The sequence below is a fragment of the Chelonia mydas genome, chromosome 11 (genome assembly GCF_015237465.2).
Source record: "Chelonia mydas isolate rCheMyd1 chromosome 11, rCheMyd1.pri.v2, whole genome shotgun sequence".
Classification (NCBI taxonomy): Eukaryota; Metazoa; Chordata; order Testudines; family Cheloniidae; genus Chelonia; species Chelonia mydas.
The window spans coordinates 72994182-73016250 of record NC_051251.2 but is presented as its reverse complement, the minus strand read 5'-3'; the positions used below and the strand labels follow the sequence as shown (position 1 = coordinate 73016250).

General features: G+C 39.8%; 1 protein-coding gene across 12 annotated transcripts in view; it reads right to left on the bottom strand.

The window, feature by feature from the left end:
- Positions 1–22069, bottom strand: part of HDAC4 (histone deacetylase 4) — a 459989-nt gene that overhangs the window by 18339 nt on the left and 419581 nt on the right. For all 12 annotated transcript variants that reach the window (XM_027823219.2, XM_043525826.1, XM_043525825.1 and 9 more), the window contains 4 exons: positions 20510–20629; positions 17580–17677; positions 5610–5728; positions 1646–1779 (listed from right to left, as the gene is read on the bottom strand). In XM_027823219.2, coding sequence (XP_027679020.1) covers positions 1646–1779; positions 5610–5728; positions 17580–17677; positions 20510–20629 — 471 coding nt within the window. The remainder of the gene's footprint in view (positions 1–1645; positions 1780–5609; positions 5729–17579; positions 17678–20509; positions 20630–22069) is intronic.

Genomic DNA, 22069 nt, shown 5'->3' with positions numbered 1-22069 from the left:
CCAAGCCCTGCATGGGAGTTATCCATGCATATCCCATGCAGAATGACAAATAGATCTTTGTGTTTAAATACACTGCAAAGTATGCATGGTGATCCTTTAATCGAAAAGACAGCCCAAAATAATTCACACAGCACACTGGACTCAATCTGTGATGATATCCCACTTTAATAGCATAGCTCCAGTTTGAAAATACATCTAATCACTTTCACATGCTGCTGCAAGTTTCGGCTGTGTATGATACAGGCAACGAATAGAAGTGACATTGCTTTTCTTCACTCATCTTCAACATTTATGTTTTGAAAGGCTCTTGAGAGTTTTTGCTACAATGACATCTTCTGAGCTAATAGTGGATACTTCCTAGGGCTCCAGTCTGACCTGACTTGTGCTTTGCAGCATTAAGCCCAATTTTCTTAAATGGAAAAGTGGTGTAGTACTGTCCTGTGAGTGCCATTTGGAGTCTGGCCACACATTGGAAAGGCATTTAGTATACCATGAGGCATGTGGGCGTTCAAAAGGGGATGAATACACCAGAAAAGCTGGGTGAAATCAAGTTGTTCATAAAGCCTATAGCTAATTCCCAAAATACAACTTAAAACTGACCCTGGGCAGCTTTAGTATATGCCACAGGTACAAACCTGTCAGGTAACAGAGTAGATGACTTGCCTGTGCAGTATGGGATTATGTGGCTGCACAATTAGTTCTTGTTTAGATTTGCTGCATAATTGTGCATTTGAATCTAAGCTTTATCAGGTGTTGACTATGAAGCCTAATGATAATTCTAATGTTAACTAGTTCATTGCTGATAATTTTGGTAGAACCAGCCCACTATAATGTACCTATTTCTTGTTGCTGGATACAGTGGCAGGGGGCAATAAGATTGCCATCAAAGGTTGCAGGGGTGGGGAATGAGGAATTCAATTCCTTCCTTCCATATGCTTACCACCCCTGCCCACAACAGAAAGGAAAGTGGCTTCCCCATATCAAAAGGTTCAACTGTTTCCTGGATGTCAAGAACTAGACCTGCTTTTCACACTTCCATGGGGCCCAACAGCTTAAATGGTCCCTAATCCAGCTATCAAACCCTCCAGCCTTCCGCTGACAACTTTCACAGTACAGGTAGGCACTTTCGATAGAGAAATCTGCAGCACACTGGAAAAACTGAGGGCAGCAAAAAATAAAACTGAACGAAATACTGAAACAAACAGCACAAAGGACACTATACTGACTGCACTGGGTAAGGACAGCAATGAGGAGGAAAGGGGTTGGAGGATGGCCACAGACACACATTTATTTGGATGACAAATTTGTTGTCCTTGTCCAAGATGAGGAAAATGCAAAATACAAACAAGTGGCAAAAACAAATTTTGCTTTTAAAATTCATTCAATTCGTATTGCGTAATTTGTTATAAGAGTGGCAAGGTATGCTTTTTGAAAAACGTAACTGTTCTCTACACTAATACTGTTTCTTTAAAGGAAGGACTAAAAACAAAGATGAATCAAAGTTTCAGAAGTTTAGGAACCCACTAATCAATGCTGGCAAAATGCACTTGGATAATTTTCAGTTTTGCAATATAGTTGTTGAACTTGTAGCATCTTAAATTTGTCAACATGCAGCCATTCACAGTGCCTTTCGTTTTTTGTATACCTCGTTTCCCAGCAAAGCAGAAACACATGCCTCAGACGCATCACAAATAGCTGTCAGGTCATGACCTCCTTCAAGGGCCAGAACAATTCGACCTCCGGCCAATCCCATCAGCTGCTTCGTCAGGTACCCAAAGCCTGTAACAGGGAAACAGGAAATGCAATAAAAGGGCAAAGGTTGACAGAGGAATCAGACTCCTGGCAAAGGATCAAAGAATTATAAAAGGAATTACATCATATTAAAAAAACCACAGGGATCTGGGAGGACTAAACACATAATATAAGCCAGGTTTTATTTTAATACATTTGTTTCAGAATTTCAGCTACGGCTCCCCTTTGGATCCGATTACATGTATGCATTATGGGACAGATTCTGATCTCACACGGGTGAAAATCTGGAGTACCTCCATAAACTTCACTGGAGCTACTTCAGATTTACACCTACGTAACTGAGGTCTGAATTTGCCCCATTGTGTTTTAATGCTTTGAATTATTATAGTAGCAAATAATCACACTGGGAAGGAAGGAAAGAGACTAGAAGGAGGTCACTTGTACCTTATCTGAGCTTTATGTTATATTATATATGATATGCTCTCCAGAATCAATGCCGTACAGGAGACAGAGGAAAAAAAAACAAACAACTATCTGTGGCTTGTGCTTCTATTTGTGGGAAAAAAATGGATTATAACGTTCCACAGGAACTGATGGGCAGGATCCCCTGGGAGAACAACATGAGGGGGAAAGAAGTCCAGGAGAACTGGCTATGTTTAAAAGAATCCTTTTTGAGGGTGCAGGAACAAACCATCCTGATGTGTAGAAAGAATAGTAAATATGGCAGGCGACCAGCTTCGCTTACCAGTGAAACACTTGCTGATCTTAAACACAAAAAAGAAGCTTACAAGAAGGGGAAGATTGGACAAATGACCGAGGAATATAAAAATATTGCTCAGGCGTGCAGGAGTGAAATCAGGAAGGCCATATCACACCTGGAGTTGCAGCTAGCAAGAGATGTTAAGAGTAACGAGAAGGGTTTCTTCAGGTACGTTAGTAACAAGAAGAAAGTCAAGGAAAGTGTGGGCCCCTTACTGAATGAGGGATGCAAGTTAGTGACAGAGGATGTGGAAAAAGCGAATGTACTCAATGCTTTTTTTGTGTCTGTCTTCATGAACAAGGTCAGCTCCCAGACTACTGCACTGGGCAGCACAGCGTGGGGAGGAGGCGACCAGCCCTCTGTGGAGAAAGAAGTGGTTCAGGACTGTTTAGAAAAGCTGGACGAGCACAACTCCATGGGACTGGATGCGCTGCATCCGAGGGTGCTAAAGGAGTTGGTGGATATGATTGCAAAGCCATTGGCCATTATGTTTGAAAACTCATGGCGATCAGGGGAGGTCCCAGATGACTGGAAAAAGGCTAATGTAGTGCCCATCTTTAAAAATGGGAAGGAGGAAGATCCGGGGAACTACAGGCCTCACCTCAGTCCCTGGAAAAATCATGGAGCAGGTCCTCAAGGAATCAATTCTGAAGCACTTAGAGGAGAAGAAAGTGATCAGGAACAGTCAACATGGATTCACCAAGGGCAAGTCATGCCTGACTAACCTAATTGTCTTCTATGACGAGATAACTGGCTCTGTGGATGAGGAGAAAGCAGTGGATGTGTTATTCCTTGACTTTAGCAAAGCTTTTGACATGGTCTCCCACAGTATCCTTGCCAGCAAGTTAAAAAGTATGGGCTGGATGAATGGACTATAAGATGGATAGAAAGCTGGCGAGAGCATCGGGCTCAACGGGTAGTGATCAATGGCTCCATGTCTAGTTCTCAGCCGGTATAAGTGGAGTGGGGCCGGTTTTGTTCAATATCTTCATTACCGATCTGGAGGATGGCGTGGACTACACCCTCAGCAAGTTTGCAGATGACACTAAACTGGAAGGAGTGGTAAATACGCTGGAGGGTAGGGATAGGATACAGAGGGACCTAGACAAATTAGAGGACTGGGCCAAAAGAAATCTGATGAGGTTCAACAAGGACAAGTGCAGAGTCCTGCACTTAGGACAGAAGAATCCCATGCACTGCTACAGACTAGGGACTGAATGGCTAGGCAGCAGTTCTGCAGACAAGGACCTAGGGGTTACAGTGGACGAGAAGCTGGATATGAGTCAACAGCGTGCCCTTGTTGCCACGAAGGCTAACGGCATTTTGGCCTGTATAAGTAGGGGCACTGCCAGCAGATCGAGGGACGTGATCATTGTCCTCTATTTGACATTGGTGAGGCCTCATCTGAAGTACTGTGTCCAGTTTTGGGCCTCACACTACAAGAAGGATGTGGAAAAATTGGAAAGAATCCAGCAGAGGGCAACAAAAATAATTAGGGGGCTGGAGAACATTACTTATGAGGAGAGGCTGAGGGAACTGGGATTGTTTAGTCTGCAGAAGAGAAGAATGAGGAGGGATTTGATAGCTGCTTTCAGCTACCTGAAGGGGGGTTCCAAAGAGGATGGATCTAGACTGTTCTCAGTGGTAGCAGATGACAGAACAAGGAGTAACGGTCTCAAGTTGCAGTGGGGGAGGTTTAGGTTGGATGTTAGGAAAAACTTTTTCACCAAGAGGGTGGTGAAGCACTAGAATGTGTTACCTAGGGAGGTGGTGGAATCTCCTTCCTTAGAGGTTTTCAAGGTCAGGCTTGACAAAGCCCTGGCTGGGATGATTTAGTTGGGGATTGGTCCTGCTTTGAGCAGGGGGTTGGACTTTATGATCTCCTGAGGTCCCTTCCAACCCTGATATTCTATGATTCCATCTGACATCTAATGCTCAATATCAAGTTCTTCACATATACAACACGCTATAAAAATCTCTGGGGCACCTGGGCTTTGATCATTTGACACACAGTATATTTAATTCTACTTTAAAAAAAAACCCCGCAAGGATTAAATGACAGATTCAGAATCTGAAAAAAACCCAGCGCATTACCTCCTCCTTCAGACTTCTCTATTTTCTGTTTTACTAAGTATCACAAGCACCTCTGCAGCAACAATATTGTATGTATTGTACGTATTTGTACTGTAATGTATTAATTAACAGCCTTGGGACAAAACCCACTGACTGAACCAATTATATAATAATCCCCCTTAGTTCAATTTTACATATTACGAGAGCAGTATAAAATTAGAGAAATTCCACAAAAAGGCAAACAAGATATCACCATTTACAAAGTGTTTGTGGATACCTTTAAATAACTTGTCTTTTACAGCTCTCCTATTTCATTTAAATCTTTTTATTAAAGTCATGATTTCTACTTCCTTTTAAAAGTTTTTAAAGGACTTTTAAGGATGTATCTTAGATAATCACCTTTCTAACAGAGAGACATCAAAACCCTAAAAATTCCTTCTGATTTTTAGAGACTGTGGGTCAAATCCTGTTTTCTGCTGAATTACATGGAAAGAGTCCAGATTTACACCAGCATAACTGGGGAATGCGTCTGTGCAATGCACGTTGTGGATTCAAAGGAAAAAGAACGATATCTGAATTATATAACCTTTTGACAAGGCAGAGTAAAATCATCAATCTAAATTGTTTACAAGTCTGGGAGAAAAGAATGGACAGCTAAACACTCTCTGCTTACTTTTGACATTTTGCTTTTCTTTATTTCTGCATGAACGAAACGTAACACATATTGTTATTTAGCAAGTATCTTTTTCTATATTTAGAATAGAGTATGAATGGTGTTTTATAAGAATAAGATGCATCAATAGACCAAACAGAAGAAGAATTTTTCATGTTATTTTTTTAGGTGGTCTGAAACAAATACTACACAATTAAATAACAAAGGTACAAACAGATTTCTGAAAATGTTTACATTTAAAGACCAAGGGACAGAACCCCGGTGTAAACTATAATAGCTCCACTGAAGTTAATGGGACAATGACAGTTTACACCAGTTTAGGATCTGCCCCGTTGAAAAGCTGCAACTTACATTTTGCTGATAGATTATATCCTCCAAGAGGCGTAGGATGGCCTTCCACTGCATCAAAACCAGATGACACCAGCACAACATCTGGGGCAAATTCATTGGCAATTGGCATTACTACCGTTCTGCAACAAAAATGTAACAATGGCAGACTGATTACTTTGTCTGGCTCTTGAATGAACTGAGGAACATTGAGATCACCTTGAGCAAACGATTATAAATTGCACTATTTTTGAAGTTGGCCAAGGTCACTTCCCCTTTTCTCTTCTCACACGATGAGAACACTAGGAACTGTTTAACAGAGCACACTGGTATGTTATATCATGCAGTTCTATTTTAAAGTCAAAGCCTGTTTGTAATGTTGCTTATTCAGTGGGGTTGATTATTTCAACCACTAATAGTATAACAATCCAAATAGGGAAATAGCCCACCATGCAATAAAGTTTAGATTTCCAGGCGTGACTGACTCTTTGTTTGGTCATCTCAGATCTTTTGTTCTTTGTGTACTGGAGGTCAAGTTAGAGATGTGGAGAGGGACAAAAGGGGAAAGGATAGGGTAAGCTGGCAGAAACTAACTGAAAAAGCCATAATTTAATAACCTCACTGCGTGGCATTTGTCTCCCTAGATACAGCAATGATGCTTCTCCAGTATTTGCAAAAAGAAAAGGAGTACTTGTGGCACCTTAGAGACTAACCAGTTTATTTGAGCATGAGCTTTCGTGAGCTACAGCTCACTTCATCGGATGCATAGCATATCGTGGAAACTGCAGAAGACATTATATACACCCAGAGACCATGAAACAAAACTTCCTCCCACCCCACTTTCCTGCTGGTAACAGCTTATCTAAAGTGATCATCAAGTAGAGCCATTTCCAGCACAAATCCAGGTTTTCTCACCCTTCCCCCCCGCCCCCCCACACACACATACAAACTCACTCTCCTGCTGGTAATAGCCCATCCCTCTTTGAAACCTCTCTTTATAATGCGCATGATAATCAAGGTGGGTCATTTCCAGCACTAATCCAGGTTTTCCACGATATGCTATGCATCCGATGAAGTGAGCTGTAGCTCACGAAAGCTCATGCTCAAATAAACTGGTTAGTCTCTAAGGTGCCACAAGTACTCCTTTTCTTTTTACGAATACAGACTAACACGGCTGTTACTCTGAAACCAGTATTTGCAAAGGCACTTATTTTTTCCATCCTACAGTCTTCATTAACCATAATTAAAGGCTGGCATGCAACAAGGACTATCGAGTGCAGAGCTGTGTGTGGCTGGGATGGAGGAAAACCACAATGTCAATTTTTCCCTTTATGGAACTCGCCACTCAACTAGTAATAGAGTAATGTGGCTAATACATGGATAGACCAAAAGGAAGCTTTAATATTGCTGAAATTAAAAAAATATATGTCATTTACCTACTTTTATATACAGACGCAAAGCAACTCAATCCATTTTAAGGTGGTATAATGTCAGAGAGGAACAAGAAATAAAACTAAAATGGAATATGGAAAATATTTTATGTGCAAGTAGGTGTTGACACACACTAATCTCAGTGTTGTATTCCGTAGAAAGGTATCATCATATTGGTTTATCTTTTTTCCTGCCCCCTAAAAATCTACCCAACCTTAGTTCCTACTCAAAATATACTCTAGATTGAAAAAAAAATTCAGATGTCATGATGCGAACTAGGCAAAATGAGCCTCTGAATAGGGAATAAAAAATTGCAATTTATGCCAAGCTCACTATTAAAGGCATTGCAGAACTGAAAATATGCCATTTAAAGTTTTAAAACAGAGAACCAAAGCTGCCTCAATAAAAATGTTACAGACCTACAAAATCCTGTGACTAGGAAAGCTTCCAGAAAGTATTCTTGGATGAATGCCTTCGTAAATGGTACAGTTCGATAGTACACTCACTTTGTATTCGGTGTACAGCAAATGAGCAGACACACACACACACACACACTCACAAAACTGTCTCGAGTGACTGCACTCATCCACAGCGTCACTGGTAAGTGACATGAATGGTAGACGAGGAAGGATACATAAAACCTACATTCCCTATACAATAGGATTTTCCAGTGCCTGCTCCTGTTTTCTGATGAGATGTAACGATTATTATGATTATTAAAGAATCCAGGACACTCCTGGAATGACCAGGGGAAACTGGGTAATGAAATTCCACCTTTCTGAAGTCTTATGTCAATTAAACTGGAGATGGCAGTACTCTATTTCCAGTTTCTAACTCTCTCTCCTAATTAGGAAAACCCTTAATAGCCAAGCATGTGATTTTACATTTTGTGTAAAATAAATGTTAACCCTCTCTTCAAAATATGCACACAAAGGGACCGGTGATCATATATATGCACTTATATTGGTTTCCTTAAAGCTTTTTAAGATATTACTGTATTAGCAGTATATACTGCAAGCTAGCACAATGAACTGATGTCAAGTGCTAATTTTCATAGGTCTTTAAATAATGTCTGCCATGTCAAAGGGAATCCCAGTGTATACCAGCTAAAACTGGGGATGGTCCTATTGGGATCCAGGAAGTGGGCGGGCGGAAGCCCGCCCACTGCTAAAGGGTCCCGTCTGCCCCAGCCTAATGGGGGGATCCACAGGACCTGGAAGCCAAGTGATTTCGGGGGACACCTAATAGAACAACAGGAACAGGAGTGCGGTCAAAGGATCAAACAAAGGGAGCCTGACGGGGACACCGAGCAGAGAACCCTGGTCAGCACCCACTGCTCCTCGAAGGCGAGGAGTCAGTGGATATCGCCCAGAGGAACTCTACCCAGATGCGTGAAGGGACGGAGGATCGGAAATAGGCCCCACAGTCACAGGAGTCTCCATCGGCCAACCTCCTCTCCCTGGTTTGGTCACTAAAGGTGAACAACATGTGACATTCTTGCATAGGGAAAGACAAAAAGTTTCAGAATGGTGAAAGAAAAAAACTGAGTAGTGTGTGGTCTGACAAAAGTCTTTTGGTTTCATTTCCTCACATAAGACTGCCACGGTAATCTAAGGAGCTCCTACATTTATTACTGGTGGTCCATCAGCACTGTTATAAAGACATACAGAAGAAACTACTTCACTCTCCTTACTCTGTCAGAAAAAAAATTTTTTTTTGCAGTGGTTGTGGGTCACAGTTCTAATTTGAGCGATGTTGCAGTTTGCTGTACTGCAGAGGGCTTTTAACTGCGGTCATAACTCCAGAAAGACAAGATTTTATTTTTTTCCCCAATGAATTTATTGCCGTGTAAACTTTTCCTCCACACACATTATTATTTAATAAAGCCTTAGTAGGACTTTTTGCTTATGACTTTAAAGCCAAGAAAATCTTTTTACTGAAACCCACAGACATTCTAAGTAAAAACCACCTCATTCACAAAGAACTTAAGCAGCAGTTTCGAAGCAAGTGCATGTGGCTAAGTTTTTTTTCTATGCTTTGAAGTACTGCTGAGCTATTTAGTTTCTAGCCAAAGGAAAACTGCTAAACTCATCAGATTTTTTCAGAACTAGGTTATTATATTTTGAGAGTTGCTAGTATCTGTTCCTGCTGTGTGGTGTCACCCCAACTCCAATTAAAGTGAAAACCAAAATCAACTTTGAATTGTGTAATATTATAGTTTTGAACATGCCAATACAAACAGTTGATATGACCAATGATTGACAATTCTCTTCTTTTTTATGCATCATTGAATACTCCATCCTGTTGATTTCCAAATATTAGCATACTGGAGTAATATGAAATAGCAGCAAATATCAGGTGAGCAATACACACAACTTACTCACATCAACAGTGGCATTCAGCAATCACATGCAGACCGGACAGAAGTTAAAAGATACCCTCTAGTGGCATGAAAAATACATACACCCATATGAACTGCTAAGAGTTTGTTGAAAATTAAGAACGTGAAACTTATTCGAACACATCGAAAAGAGGAAGCACCGTGGTTACCCTTAAAAAGTCAGTATTTGCCAATCACACACAGGTATCTGAGATCCCCAGTTTCTCCCTTTATTTAAAAAGGGAGATTTCTTGTAACAGTATTGTAATGGTTGGCAAATGTAAGATTTTTAATGCTACTACTGCATATATGTAAGTGTTTTAAAATGTAATTAGCGCTGCTCAATATTTGAAATAACATTTCAGATGATGATTAAGCCCTCAAAAGCCTGAGAAATTTGAGCTGCAGATGACCTGGCCAGGGCAATCAGTGTAATTAGAATTGGGCCAGAAACACAACTATGAGTTTGAACTACCTGTCAAATCTGAAGGCAGGGTTCGGATGCAAATCCTGGGATCTAAGCCTCCCTCCCACTCCAATTTTGGTTCTAGGCTGATCCAAAATTTAGAGTGGGTAGATTTCCCACTCAGATGCAGCTGAAATCTCATGCAAAAAGCCCAAGATGATTTAAATAGGATGATCCAAGGAATGGAAAACTTGTCTTAGGAAAGGAGGCTCAAGGAGCTTGGTTTGTTTAGCCTAACCAAAAGAAGGTTGAGGGGAGATAATGATTGCTCTCTATAAATATGTCAGAGGGATAAATACCGGAGAGGGAGAGGAATTATATAAACTCAGTACTAATGTGGACACAAGAACAAATGGATATAAACTGGCCACCAGGAAGTTTAGACTTGAAATTAGACGAAGGTTTCTAACCATCAAAGGAGTGAAGTTTTGGAATAGCCTTCCAAGGGAAGCAGTGGGGGCAAAAGATCTATCTGGCTTTAAGATTAAACTCGATAAGTTTATGGAGGAGATGGTATGATGGGATAACATGGTTTTGGTAATTAAATATTCATGGTAAATAGGCCAAATGGCCTGTGATGGGATATTAGATGGGGTGGGATCTGAGTTACCCAGGAAAGAATTTTCTGTAGTATCTGGCTGATGAATCTTGCCCATATGCTCAGGGTTTAGCTGATCACCATATTTCCGGTCGGGAAGGAATTTTCCTCCAGGGCAGATTGGAAGAGGCCGTGGAGGTTTTTCACCTTCCTCTGTAGCATGGGGCATGGGTCACTTGCTGGAGGATTCTCTGCTCCTTGAAGTCTTTAAACCACGATTTGAGGACTTCAATAGCTCAGACATAGGTGAGAGGTTTTTCGCAGGAGTGGGTGGGTGAAATTCTGTGGCCTGCCTTGTGCAGGAGGTCAGACTAGATGATCATAATGGTCCCTTCTGACCTTAGTATCTATGAATCTATGAAATAAACAGAGAACCCTAAGCTAACAATGCTTGCTCAAACCTGTGCAAAATTCCATGAATCCAGCGCATGAGATTTTAGTGCACTGGAATCCAGACTTGAATCCTTTCCTTGCTTCGTGTCTCAGGTCCAAAACTCTAGCCCAAGCCTTAGGTCAGCTGTTTTTAAATGCATTATTCCCTTCATTACAGTAGTGCCCCAAGACTCCAACAGGATTGAGCCCCATTGCGCCACCTGCTGGATAAACACATTAGGAAGACAGAATCTCTGCTCCAAAAGTTCACAAACCAGACGTGACTGGCGTGACAAACAAGAGGTCTAAAATATTGCTCTGGTGCTACAACTGGATCTAAGCAAGCATATGCCAGCATGTCCCAGCAAGGGCACAGGGCTCCATCCACATTGATCTGACTGCAGGATAGGGGCCTGTGGCACCATCCACATGATTTTGGACTGTACTACGTGTACTCTATGCGTATATCTACACTGCAGCTGGGAGAGAGCCTCTCAGCCCAGGTAGACAGACTCACGCTAACAGGAATCGAGCTGGAGTGGGAAAGAATAGCAGTGTGGATGTTGTAGCTCTGGTGGGACTTGGTTAGCCAGGTGAGCTCGAACGCAGGGGGAACCTGAGCCACTGCCCAAGCTGCAATGGCCACACTGCTGTTTTTAGAAATTGTGAGTCTGTCTACTCCTCCTGTGAGGCTTGGTCCCAGCTACCCTCTGTTTAAACACCCATTGCATTCTAACCTCTTATTTTAACTCCCCAATAATGCTCTCAGAAAAATTCCTTAGGCTAAAGTTTTGTCTGTCAACCTTTTTTAAGGTTTGAACAAAAGCAACAGAGCAACTGAGCTGCATTTCTAATGCTTTACTTGTTGACAACATTTTGTCAGATGCACCCAACATACTTGCTCTTTTCAGGAGCTTAAGTACATGGGGGAAAATACTCTTTTGACTAAGATTGAGCATGAACCCCAAAAGAAAATGCTGGAGAAATCAGAAGTGATTCCTTGATACTGTGATGACAGGTGCATTTTGCAAAGGCCATAGACAGAAAGGTAGGGGAATAAAACCAGCAGTTTTATATGGAATGGGCTCTGTGTGTGTGGTGGTTGCTGGGATTGTCAGAAGAACCAAGAGGGTTGCAACCCAGATTGCTTAGAACCTTAAGTATTTTTTTTCAAATGTTGTGGATTATATAAATTACAAGCACTAATTACACTTTTTAAGCAACACTTTTCTTTCTTGAAGCTTTTCAGTTAATCTTAAAACAAATCACAAATAAGCTGAACAGTTATGCAGCAGTTAAAATTCACTGTAGTAAATCTTCAATTAATGATTTCACTATTGTTTAATTTGAAATTTTGATAATTTCTTTAATTGATTTAATCTATCTACTTCTGCAACTTTTTTAACCTATTAACACTCACCTCATAAATTAAAGCACAATGTATAATATTGTACAATTCACTGAAAAGAACACTTACATTTTCTAAATGGTGAACAATGCTAAAATCTTTAGGGCTATTGATGCCTGCTGCAAAATGATGCATATCATTTTATTTTATTTAGAAACATTTCCCCTACTGTTGGCATCCTATAACAAAACATCATCTATACCTGCTGCTAAACTCTCCCCGGAAATCATGCCCTCCATTTATAGCAGTAATCATCTCTACAGTAATTTATTATGCCAAATAGGCTTCGGAATTTAGCTAAGAAGTAAGTAGACAGAGCACATAAAATTTAAAATGTAAAGATGACATTTCTATGGAAAAAGTCTTAGAACAAAACCAAACCAAACGCAAGAAGTACAGTTCTGCATACCTCTCGTATACATTTTTTGCATAAATAGATTATTTAAAAAAACCTAGTTTTCTATATGTACATGAGTCTTTAAGAAATCTAGAACAAGGAGAATCTTCCAACAAACAATACTCATTTGACTTATAATTTAAATTAAAAGGTGAATAACATTAAAACAAAATTATATGTAGAATATTAATGCTTCAGGAGATCACTGTCACGTAGCCAAGGTAAACCAAAGACAAGACAACACAACTGCTAGCGCTCCATTGGGGATACATGCTTACAGTGAATTACAACAACATGTGCTAGAAAAACCTTATTTCATGTATTAATGGTAATTGTTTTATCCTTGTAATAAGGACCTGAACACAATCTTCACATTTTTACTAAGGTTTTCCTTGCCAGGTTTGTGTCCTGTAATTAAACATAACCTTTTAAAATGTTATGAGAGTTTAAGGAACAGGAACATTATTTCCTCTTATAAAACAAGTTAGGAAACAACAGACACTGGTAAAATTACCGACTGAACTTTACAAAAGTTTGTTTCTATAACTGTGTAACAACAACAATGGATTCCAATAACATTTTGATAATTTAAGGAATTCTTTTAATTATATGCCATACATTTTATACATTAGAGTTTAATACACTTCCTCATAATCTATGAAATCTGTATTGGACAAATACTTTGGTGGTGAATTCAGCTGTGGAATGTTAGTGCAGTACATGGTTAGCTAAATTATAATGTTATACTGTTTTAAGCAAGCATACCCATTGTTACAATACCATGGAACAGTGCCAAGCACTCAGAGAAATACCAAATCAGTTTTGTCATATGGAATGTCCATTGGTGGTTGAAGTGATCTCTTTCAAAATTTGTCAATAACGATGTCACACCAACTTCAGAACAAAGTGGAAGCTACTCATGTTCTAAACAGTCTGTGATTTCAGCCTTCAGTTATGGATAGTACAAATGGATAAAACAGTTCTGCCATTTTTAACTCTTGCTTTTGAAACAACTCAAACACAATTATTTCCACTTCCCAAGGTATTAAGATGTCTTGGCTCTTCTTCTAACACAAACTTCTAGCTCAAACATGTTGGTTTATTTTAAGGTTATTTGTATAATAATCAATAGAAAACCGTAACCCTAAATTATTAATCTCCCTTTGGAACTAGGAAAATGGTACTATTTGAAATGCTTTTTGAACCTCAAGAAAACTAGGGATTTAATGTGCAGCTATCGGGTTTATCATAAGGAGATTCCTTTATGATGCCAACTATCCCAATTACTTCCTCATTCGAACGCACGCTTTTATCAAACCTGGGCACATTTTTCTTCCTCGTGTTTTTACATAGAAATACATTTCTATTCTAAACACGGTGTAGTCAAGAATCGTAGGAGTTAATGTAGAAAAAATAGTGTACCAATATCTCAGCCTAGCTCAAAGGATTTCCACTGATTCCTCTACAGACTTCAAAGCCTCACAGTTTGGCATTTGGACTGGTTTGAATTAAAGTTCAGTTCTCCGCTGTGAGTTTCCAAGTTCATGGTGAAAGTGCCTGCTGCTTCTGGATTTCATTAGGGCCAATTTTCTTATCTTTTTTTCATCTTAGGTTTGATCCCCTGCAAATGCAACGTGGCATTCGATGGGTCGGAATAACAAGGTGCTGCCTTCAAGGCATGTATTGTCTCATGGGGCTCACACACACACACACACAAGGATATATGACCCATTCCCTTCTCTTGTCTAACTTTCAGGGGACTATAAATTTTAAACTTCAAAGCATTATTTTACATTAAAATCAATAAAAAAAGATTCAGGAAAATGTTTTTCAAAGAAGCTGGATAAGATTTAAAAAGGTCACTTGATAATGTATTATCATGAACAAACTTGGCATAAGATTAAAAAGGTTTCCACCTTAACTTATACGCTGAAGGTGTGTGCATGTGTGTATATGGCTGGCGTTACTATGTATAAGATTGGTCGGGCAAGTAACTTTTCTTCCAACAGTACTCGCAAAATGATGGCCAAGACCATGTTTGGTGTATGTACCCTGAATAGTTGTATTTTCTGGTCAATAAGTGTCGGCATCAATTAGGCAATGGTTGGGTATGTTCTTTTTTTGAAGATTTCTGAACAATTTTCCAGTAGCCTTGAAATTCAATTAAAATGTAATAGCAATTTGCCATTCAGCTCTGGGCTACAGGTTTTTCCTAGAATGAAAAGATCAGTCTTGTTGAGTGCTAGGATAAAAAGACCTCCACTTTGCACAATAGTATAACACCATTGTTTTCTTGTAAGTGAATGAAAATGGGAAGATAAATGACAGTTACTTAATTATATATTATTGTAAATTATATAAATTATTTATAATCTTTTAAAAATCTGTTGAGTTAAATCTCTATTTGTTAGTAAAACACATTAATATTTTTAGGAGATAAAAATGTGCACACACTGAATAAAGGAAATAATGCTCCTGGTTCCGCTCGACTGAAAAGATGCAATGGAACCTCATGAAGCTGATATTCCATCTGTGTATTTTCAAAAATGTTCAGATATTTGCATCTCATACTTTGCATGTTTACATCGCCCTAAATTATGCAGACATTTGCCAGAAGTCCATTAACCTGACTTGAAGTCAGAAAACCACATCAACAAGATGCAAATAGGGGAAGACAGAATGATCTTTGGGAAAGATGAAACCTACAAATACATCAGATCACTGACCTTTACATATTTTCACATGGAAAGAAACTAGTAAAAATATTAAGAAAGGACTGTGTTGTCTCACACACGGTCGTCTACGTACCTGTATATTATGTAACACTTTAGTCAAAGTTGGTTGTCCTCATTTCACCCTGTTATTCCATAGTTTTGACAGTACCTGTTATGCTTTCCTTCTATGCTGCCCACATTCACAAGGGGAAAGTGCATTACTACAGACTTCTCCCAAGCTCTAAACTAAGCATCAGTGATGTAGCATCAGCCTACCCTGAGCTTTCCCCTTGCAGCTCAACAAAGCACTATTGTAAACCTTCAATACAGTCCCAGAAAGGTGCTACTGGACAAAAATTCTCTCAAGTGAAAAAGCTCCAGTATTCTGTGCATCCCTTCACACAATACGATAAAGTCAAGGCTCTGAAAAGTCATTTTCTACCATACTGCACAGCCTTGTTCTGTCTTAATCCTTTTATAAACGGTAAGAGCAGAGCAAAATGAATGACCCAGAAAGTCACCTGTGTTAAAGAGAGAACATGAATGGAAGACAATATTTCTACAAAAGAGCTGCTTCCCATAGTTACATAAACACCTAAGGCAGTGGTGAGAGACTTATTTTCAAAGTCAGACAACCCTGAGCTAGTGACAATATTCTGCAACTGTGGCTTCCTGCAGTATCATAAGGACTTGTGTTGATACAATCATCCTGCCTGCCTGTCTGATGCTACTAGAGCAGCAAGACTGACCAAAATGCAGCCTTACAGTACTCCTATGGTGACAATGGAACAGAGCTACAAAAGACATTTCATGGGTGGCCCAGGTATTGACCTACAAGTACAGCTGATTCATGTGGAATCACATGTCTCTCTGGTTTCTTGCGTTGTTGTGATGGGTGAAGATGGGACTAATGGGAATGGAAAAGAAGAATCTGCTCACAAACTCCCACCCAAGAACAAAAGGCAGTTGGAAAACTCAGCAATTTTTATAATATATTATAAGGTTGTGTGTGCCTGTGTCACCCACTGTGTGGAGAGCAGTGACTGCACCTGGTCAATTCAAAGGGGTTTGAAGACTGTTGGCTCTCTGGGGCAGGGAGTGTACTCTGTGTTTATACAACGTTTAGGACAATGGTAGCTCAATTTTGGTTGGTCCCCAGGGACTACCCATAATAAAGGCCCAGAGCATTAAACTAGTTAAGAAATTCCCCACAGACCTGGCAAGGGGTGAGGCTATGGAGAACAACTCTCTCCACAATCCAGAGGGAAGTCAGAATGCATTAGCTTTATCTGAATGGAAGGGGATGAAAAACGACTGATGCCATATTGACTCAGCTCCCTCTGACAGATTAGGGTCAAAGGAGCAGATTTTTTGCTCTTATCCACTCTGAGGTGAAAACTCAGAATGTGCTAACATGACCCTGAGTACCAAAAGCATATATTAGATGAGAACAACATGTCATCAGCATAAGGCCAAGCAAATATTAACAGCAAGAGAACTGCAGAATAATTCTCAGTGTTACAGAATGGGATACTCACCCCTGAAATAGTGACCACACAGGGCACCCCTCTGCTCCATTCTCCCATTCCTGTGCTTCCTGTCCCACTCTTCATTCTCGCTGCCCCCATGCCCTATCCCTCAAAGCACTTCTAACACAGCTCCTACCCCTTGCTAACTCCAGCTGTATGAGATGGGCAGGGTGGGGCGGGAGTGCTGCAGTGCCAGTGTTGTGGGAGCTGCATGAGCAATTCTCCCACACCAGGAGAAGGAACGGCAGTTGAACAGACTGGACTGGAATAAACTCCCAAAATTTGACTGGTCTCAGCAATGGTAACTCTAACTGCATCTCAAAACTTCTACTTGGAATGACTTGGCAAAAAGCCTTTCTGGGTCCATCTCCCTCTAGAGTGGCTTGTTCATGATGAGACAGAGAGAGAGAGAGAGTGACCAGAGAAGAGCTTATTCATTAAAGCTTACTGTAATTTTGTACACCAGACCAGCACAGCTTTTGCTGAGCAGTAAGTGCCAGTCATTCGGCACCTTGCTCACACAGATCCATTGCTATGTCCAGGCACACCCCTCTCCTTTCTTTGCATTGGCTTTCAGTCACAGAACACTCAAGTAACTGCAACCCTATTTTTAGTTTACTAAAAAGAAAAGCGATTTCACTGCAGAAAGATCTGATTTCAGCCAAGATGGGTTTTGTGAAAGGAAGGCTTGAATGTTACCTGAAAGCAGTCAAATATTCTGTGTCTCCCATCGGTGGTTCGAGGCCACCAGTAAACGCCATATTAACATTGAAACCAACACCTGGTCCTGTGCCGACCTGAGAAAAGGGATGAAGGAGTGGACAAATATAATGTGTTAAATTCATGGACATTCTGTTGATGCTGGTAATATATCTTTGTAGCCTGCCATTTCTTTAAATCCCATCGATTTGCTCTGCTCCTGACTGATTGATCTATTTAGAATGCATTGTTGGGACGCTTTCTTTTTTTCTAGAGCTTTTCGGGTCCCCAAATGGAGGCAGTTATGAAAGCTTTCATATTCTCACAAGTGCTCAATTCTATGTGAGCACCCACAAATATCTGACCACTGGTGGCCCAACAACTGCGTGTTATCTAAGCATGTAGTCTCATCATTAATATACCAGCACCTTTTCCATTTTCAAATGGACAGACTGCCCTACTGAAGGAATAGTTTTGTATAATTCATCTTCAGCTTTATCACCAAACACAGAAGAGTACTTTGTAGTCCTGCTTTATTATGTGAATTTTCTTCACTCAGCTACAAGGGCAGTTTACTCAGAGTGAGGGCCCCCTCTGCTGGTGGAAAATATGACTTGCAACAAATAGTTACATTGAGCTAACTGGGTATTGGTAATATAGGAATCATTATGTGCACATTTGTGAACATTATCACAGTGTGCACGTACCTTTATTAGAGGTGACAGCTGAAAAATAAACACATGACATTTACGGTAATTACTCTGAAGAAAAATGTGAATCTCCTTTCTATATCATATCTAAAGTGAAGTGCTGGTATACTGTTGCTACCTAAATACAACCAATCTGGAGATTCAATTTAGATGTACTATACAACCTCATAAATTGCTATATCAGTTTAAATAAATTGCAGAATTTGGGATTCAAACTTTTCTTTGGCTACCTTACCATAAATACTAGCTACTAGAAAACAGTCTGTCCATCCATCCGTTTAATTTTAATACATATTCTACTATTATTTCCTGTATTAAAATTTCTGTTTGGCAGAACTGTACTTTGTAAATATTCCTGCGAGAACATCAGGAAACCGCACCACTTTATGCTCCATATTTTACGATTTATATTCTACTGAAGAGTGAATGTCCTTCCAATCCCATATATTTATTTTTAGACAAATCAATCACTACATTATTAAATTATTTTAAAGACTCAGCATGAATATAAGTACAGCAGAAGTCTATCAGTTTGTACTCCTTGTCCATCCTGCAGCATCAGTTAAATGCTGTAAATGTTTGGTCATTGGCTATGATTATAATACACAAACAAGGTACTAGAACAAGGCTGTGCTTTATATTCTTTAGACACTGGAAGGAACATCAAAATTTGCAGAACAGAAAGGGTAGAACTGACAGGGCAAGAAATTCTATGGATTTTCAAAATTATCAACATTTCAAAATAAATATAGTTAATTAAAATATTTTAATTGCCCTTTGAATCATGTATACAGATTTTTATAACTGCATCTCCATTAGAAATGAACTACTTTGTTTAAATCAATATGAGTCAAAACTATGGAGTCTTTGAGGACTTTACTAATTACCTAAATTAAACACAGCAAAGTTTGGTTCATTCATGACCGTTTTTTTCCCCTTTCCATTTACATCTGCCAAAACAGAACTCATTTGCAGTTCTGTGTATAATTTATCAATAGGGATAAATAACCTACAAGCAAATTGAAATAATCGTCTGAGTTAACAGCAAACATTTTCTGTTAGCCCACTCTGGTAAATCAAACATCCGGTCTTGTGTAATGAAGTCAGCTAACAGTGAGGTTGGGAACCACTGTGCTATAGGATTCTGTGCAAAGAATGACTTCTGGCTTGCTTAAGATAAGATGGGCAAACTAATGTCACAGGTATTTTAAAACAAAATTGACTTTTTCCTGACAGCTATGTTTTCTTGTGAAAACCAGTAAAGGGTCCATAAGCCAAAGGCCACAGGCCCTTTGTAACAGAATAAACAATGGAAAGGAGAAATAGATGACAGGTATGCTTTCAAAGGAGAGGTCTATGATCAGCTTCTTGAAGGATAAGGCTGAATGTAGAATGAAAAAAATAGTACTTGATGAATGTCTGTGTCCATCTGTGTGTCCAAATAGAATGTGTGTGTCCAAATAGAAAAATGCTTCCATTCTAATTCATATGCCTTGTCTGTAGAAGGCTTATGGGATTCTAAGAGTATGTTTTGGACATTGTCCAACAATTCTAATGAACATGTAGCTAAAAATCCAATATCCAAGCTTTTGAATGCAGGAAAAGCAGGTCTAAATGCAGCACTTGCTCCTCTGAGCAATGACAGGGCACGGCCAGCAGAAAGAGATGGATCCCAAGCCTGTGCCAGAAGATCAGAGGATTGGTGAACCCATGCAGTAATTGTAAAACCATGGGCACCCTCTTCTTGTTTTGTATCACAAAAAGTTTGCATTGTTAGACGGGAGGAAATGCACATGAAGTTGTGTTCTCCAATGAAGAGAAGACTTTAGTCTGTTAAGCAAAGGGGTCTGTTTGAACAACTGTCCAATAATGACTTATGAGAGACTAATCATGTTGATCCTGATTCTTTGAATAAGATGCTCTACCAAGGTGTCTCTTTTCCTTGCCAGGACAAAATGTAAATTTTATGGTATTGCTAGAACTTTAGAAACACACAAAAATGGGTTCTTAGAGAAGCATTAATAGGCATTCATGTGAGGAAGGGCAGTACAAGCTTTCCTATAGTGCCCTGTCATTTCACTTCTTGACCTATGGAAGTCCCCCCCAGTTTTGTCAATGCATCTCACTCCTGAACAGCAGCAGATTCTACCAATAAAATCCTGGGGTGCCAATCACAGTAATTATATGGAGGGCAGGTATCCTGCTTATTTATGTTCTTACCTCATCAGGAGCTCCACTGCCTGGGAAGAAGTTTCCATCATCATAGCGATGTAGTGAAATATAAAGAACATTAGGATCACTGTAGAAAGCCTGCTGAGTACCATTCCCATGGTGCACGTCCTTCAGGGACAGAGATTGTATTAGATAAGGAGGATTAGTACACTAGTAACAGTCCAGATGAAAAACATCAGGATGGTTCTTTCTAACCCAAGTGAAGCAGTTTGTTGAAAACTAGAATGGATTCACACAATACTAAAATTAGCTTTGTTATACAGTAGAACCCTTATTTTACTAGCTAGCTGGGGACTGAGGAGTTAATGAAATTGAAGAGTTCATACAATTAACATCACAAAACCACAGTTGGTATGGTGCGTAAGTGGCAGCAGGATGGTGCACTGCATTGCTTACTTTACAGTGGTTTGAAGGACAAGAAGAAATCTCCAATGTACTGACCGTATCGGAATATGAAGGGATGTCGACTTGTTTTTCATCTGCACCACTTTTGTTATGTGATTCTCCCCCCACATCATGCAATAGGGTTTGAATACAACTGGCTGTTTGTAAAACTGAGGTTCTACTGTCCTTTCAGTTCAATATAACTGGGTAATTAATTAACCTCAATTATACACCTGAATGAAAACAGGATGTTCTCTTGGACAAAACTGGGAGGAGCTATGTTAATCACCATAAGTCTGACCAGGCAGTCTGTCTGCAGGTCAAACACCCTTTAAGCTCTGTGCAGGAATGAGCCCTATGAATGCAATTTAACAGCAGTGCAAAGAAAATAAAACTCAATGATCTCAACCAAACAGGCCAATTCCCCTATCACCCAGGTACTGAGGGACTAATACAGCTTACAAAAGGGGACATTTCTCCAAATTGTCCTTTAATTTCTGCTACAAAAACCAAGTCATTGAGAAGGGAAGAAGAGTAAAATGAACTCTGAGAAAAGTGATGGACCCAAAGTGGAAAACTTTCCTGAACATTTTTTTTTTTTAACTTAGATAGATGAATGAGTCACATCCTGATCCTGAGAAAGCAATCAGACTTCCAAAAGGAGTATTGCAAGTTTGTTAAAATCTTAGCTTCTCTGTTGAGTGACCCACTGGTGCTGCTGGGTTGCCCAAATGTGAATAATGTTGCACCATCCCTCAAGCAGGTTACTGAAATTATCCAGAACGCTGCTCAAGCCAAGCCAGTCAGGGACCCTGTCAGTTTCAATACTCTGTCAGCTCATGAGAACAGAGTTGGGATGGACATAATGCTCATGCCCAGTAATCTCAACCAGCGCCTGGTGCAGCCACCCATCTTGAAGTTTGGATCTGATCTGTGTTACAGGTTTTGTTTTGAAGGGTTGATAGCTTCTTCAGGATTGGGGGGAGGGGAGGACGGGGGGAAATGGAAAAAATATGGTAAGTTTAGTGCTGTGACTTTAAATCTTGATGTTGCCCTTAAAGAAATGTTTATTGTATATAAACCACTTTAAAGTGAATTTCAGTTCTGAGCTTCTATAGTCAGATTGTATTCACTGAGTTATAAATAATGGCTCTCCTTTGTGAG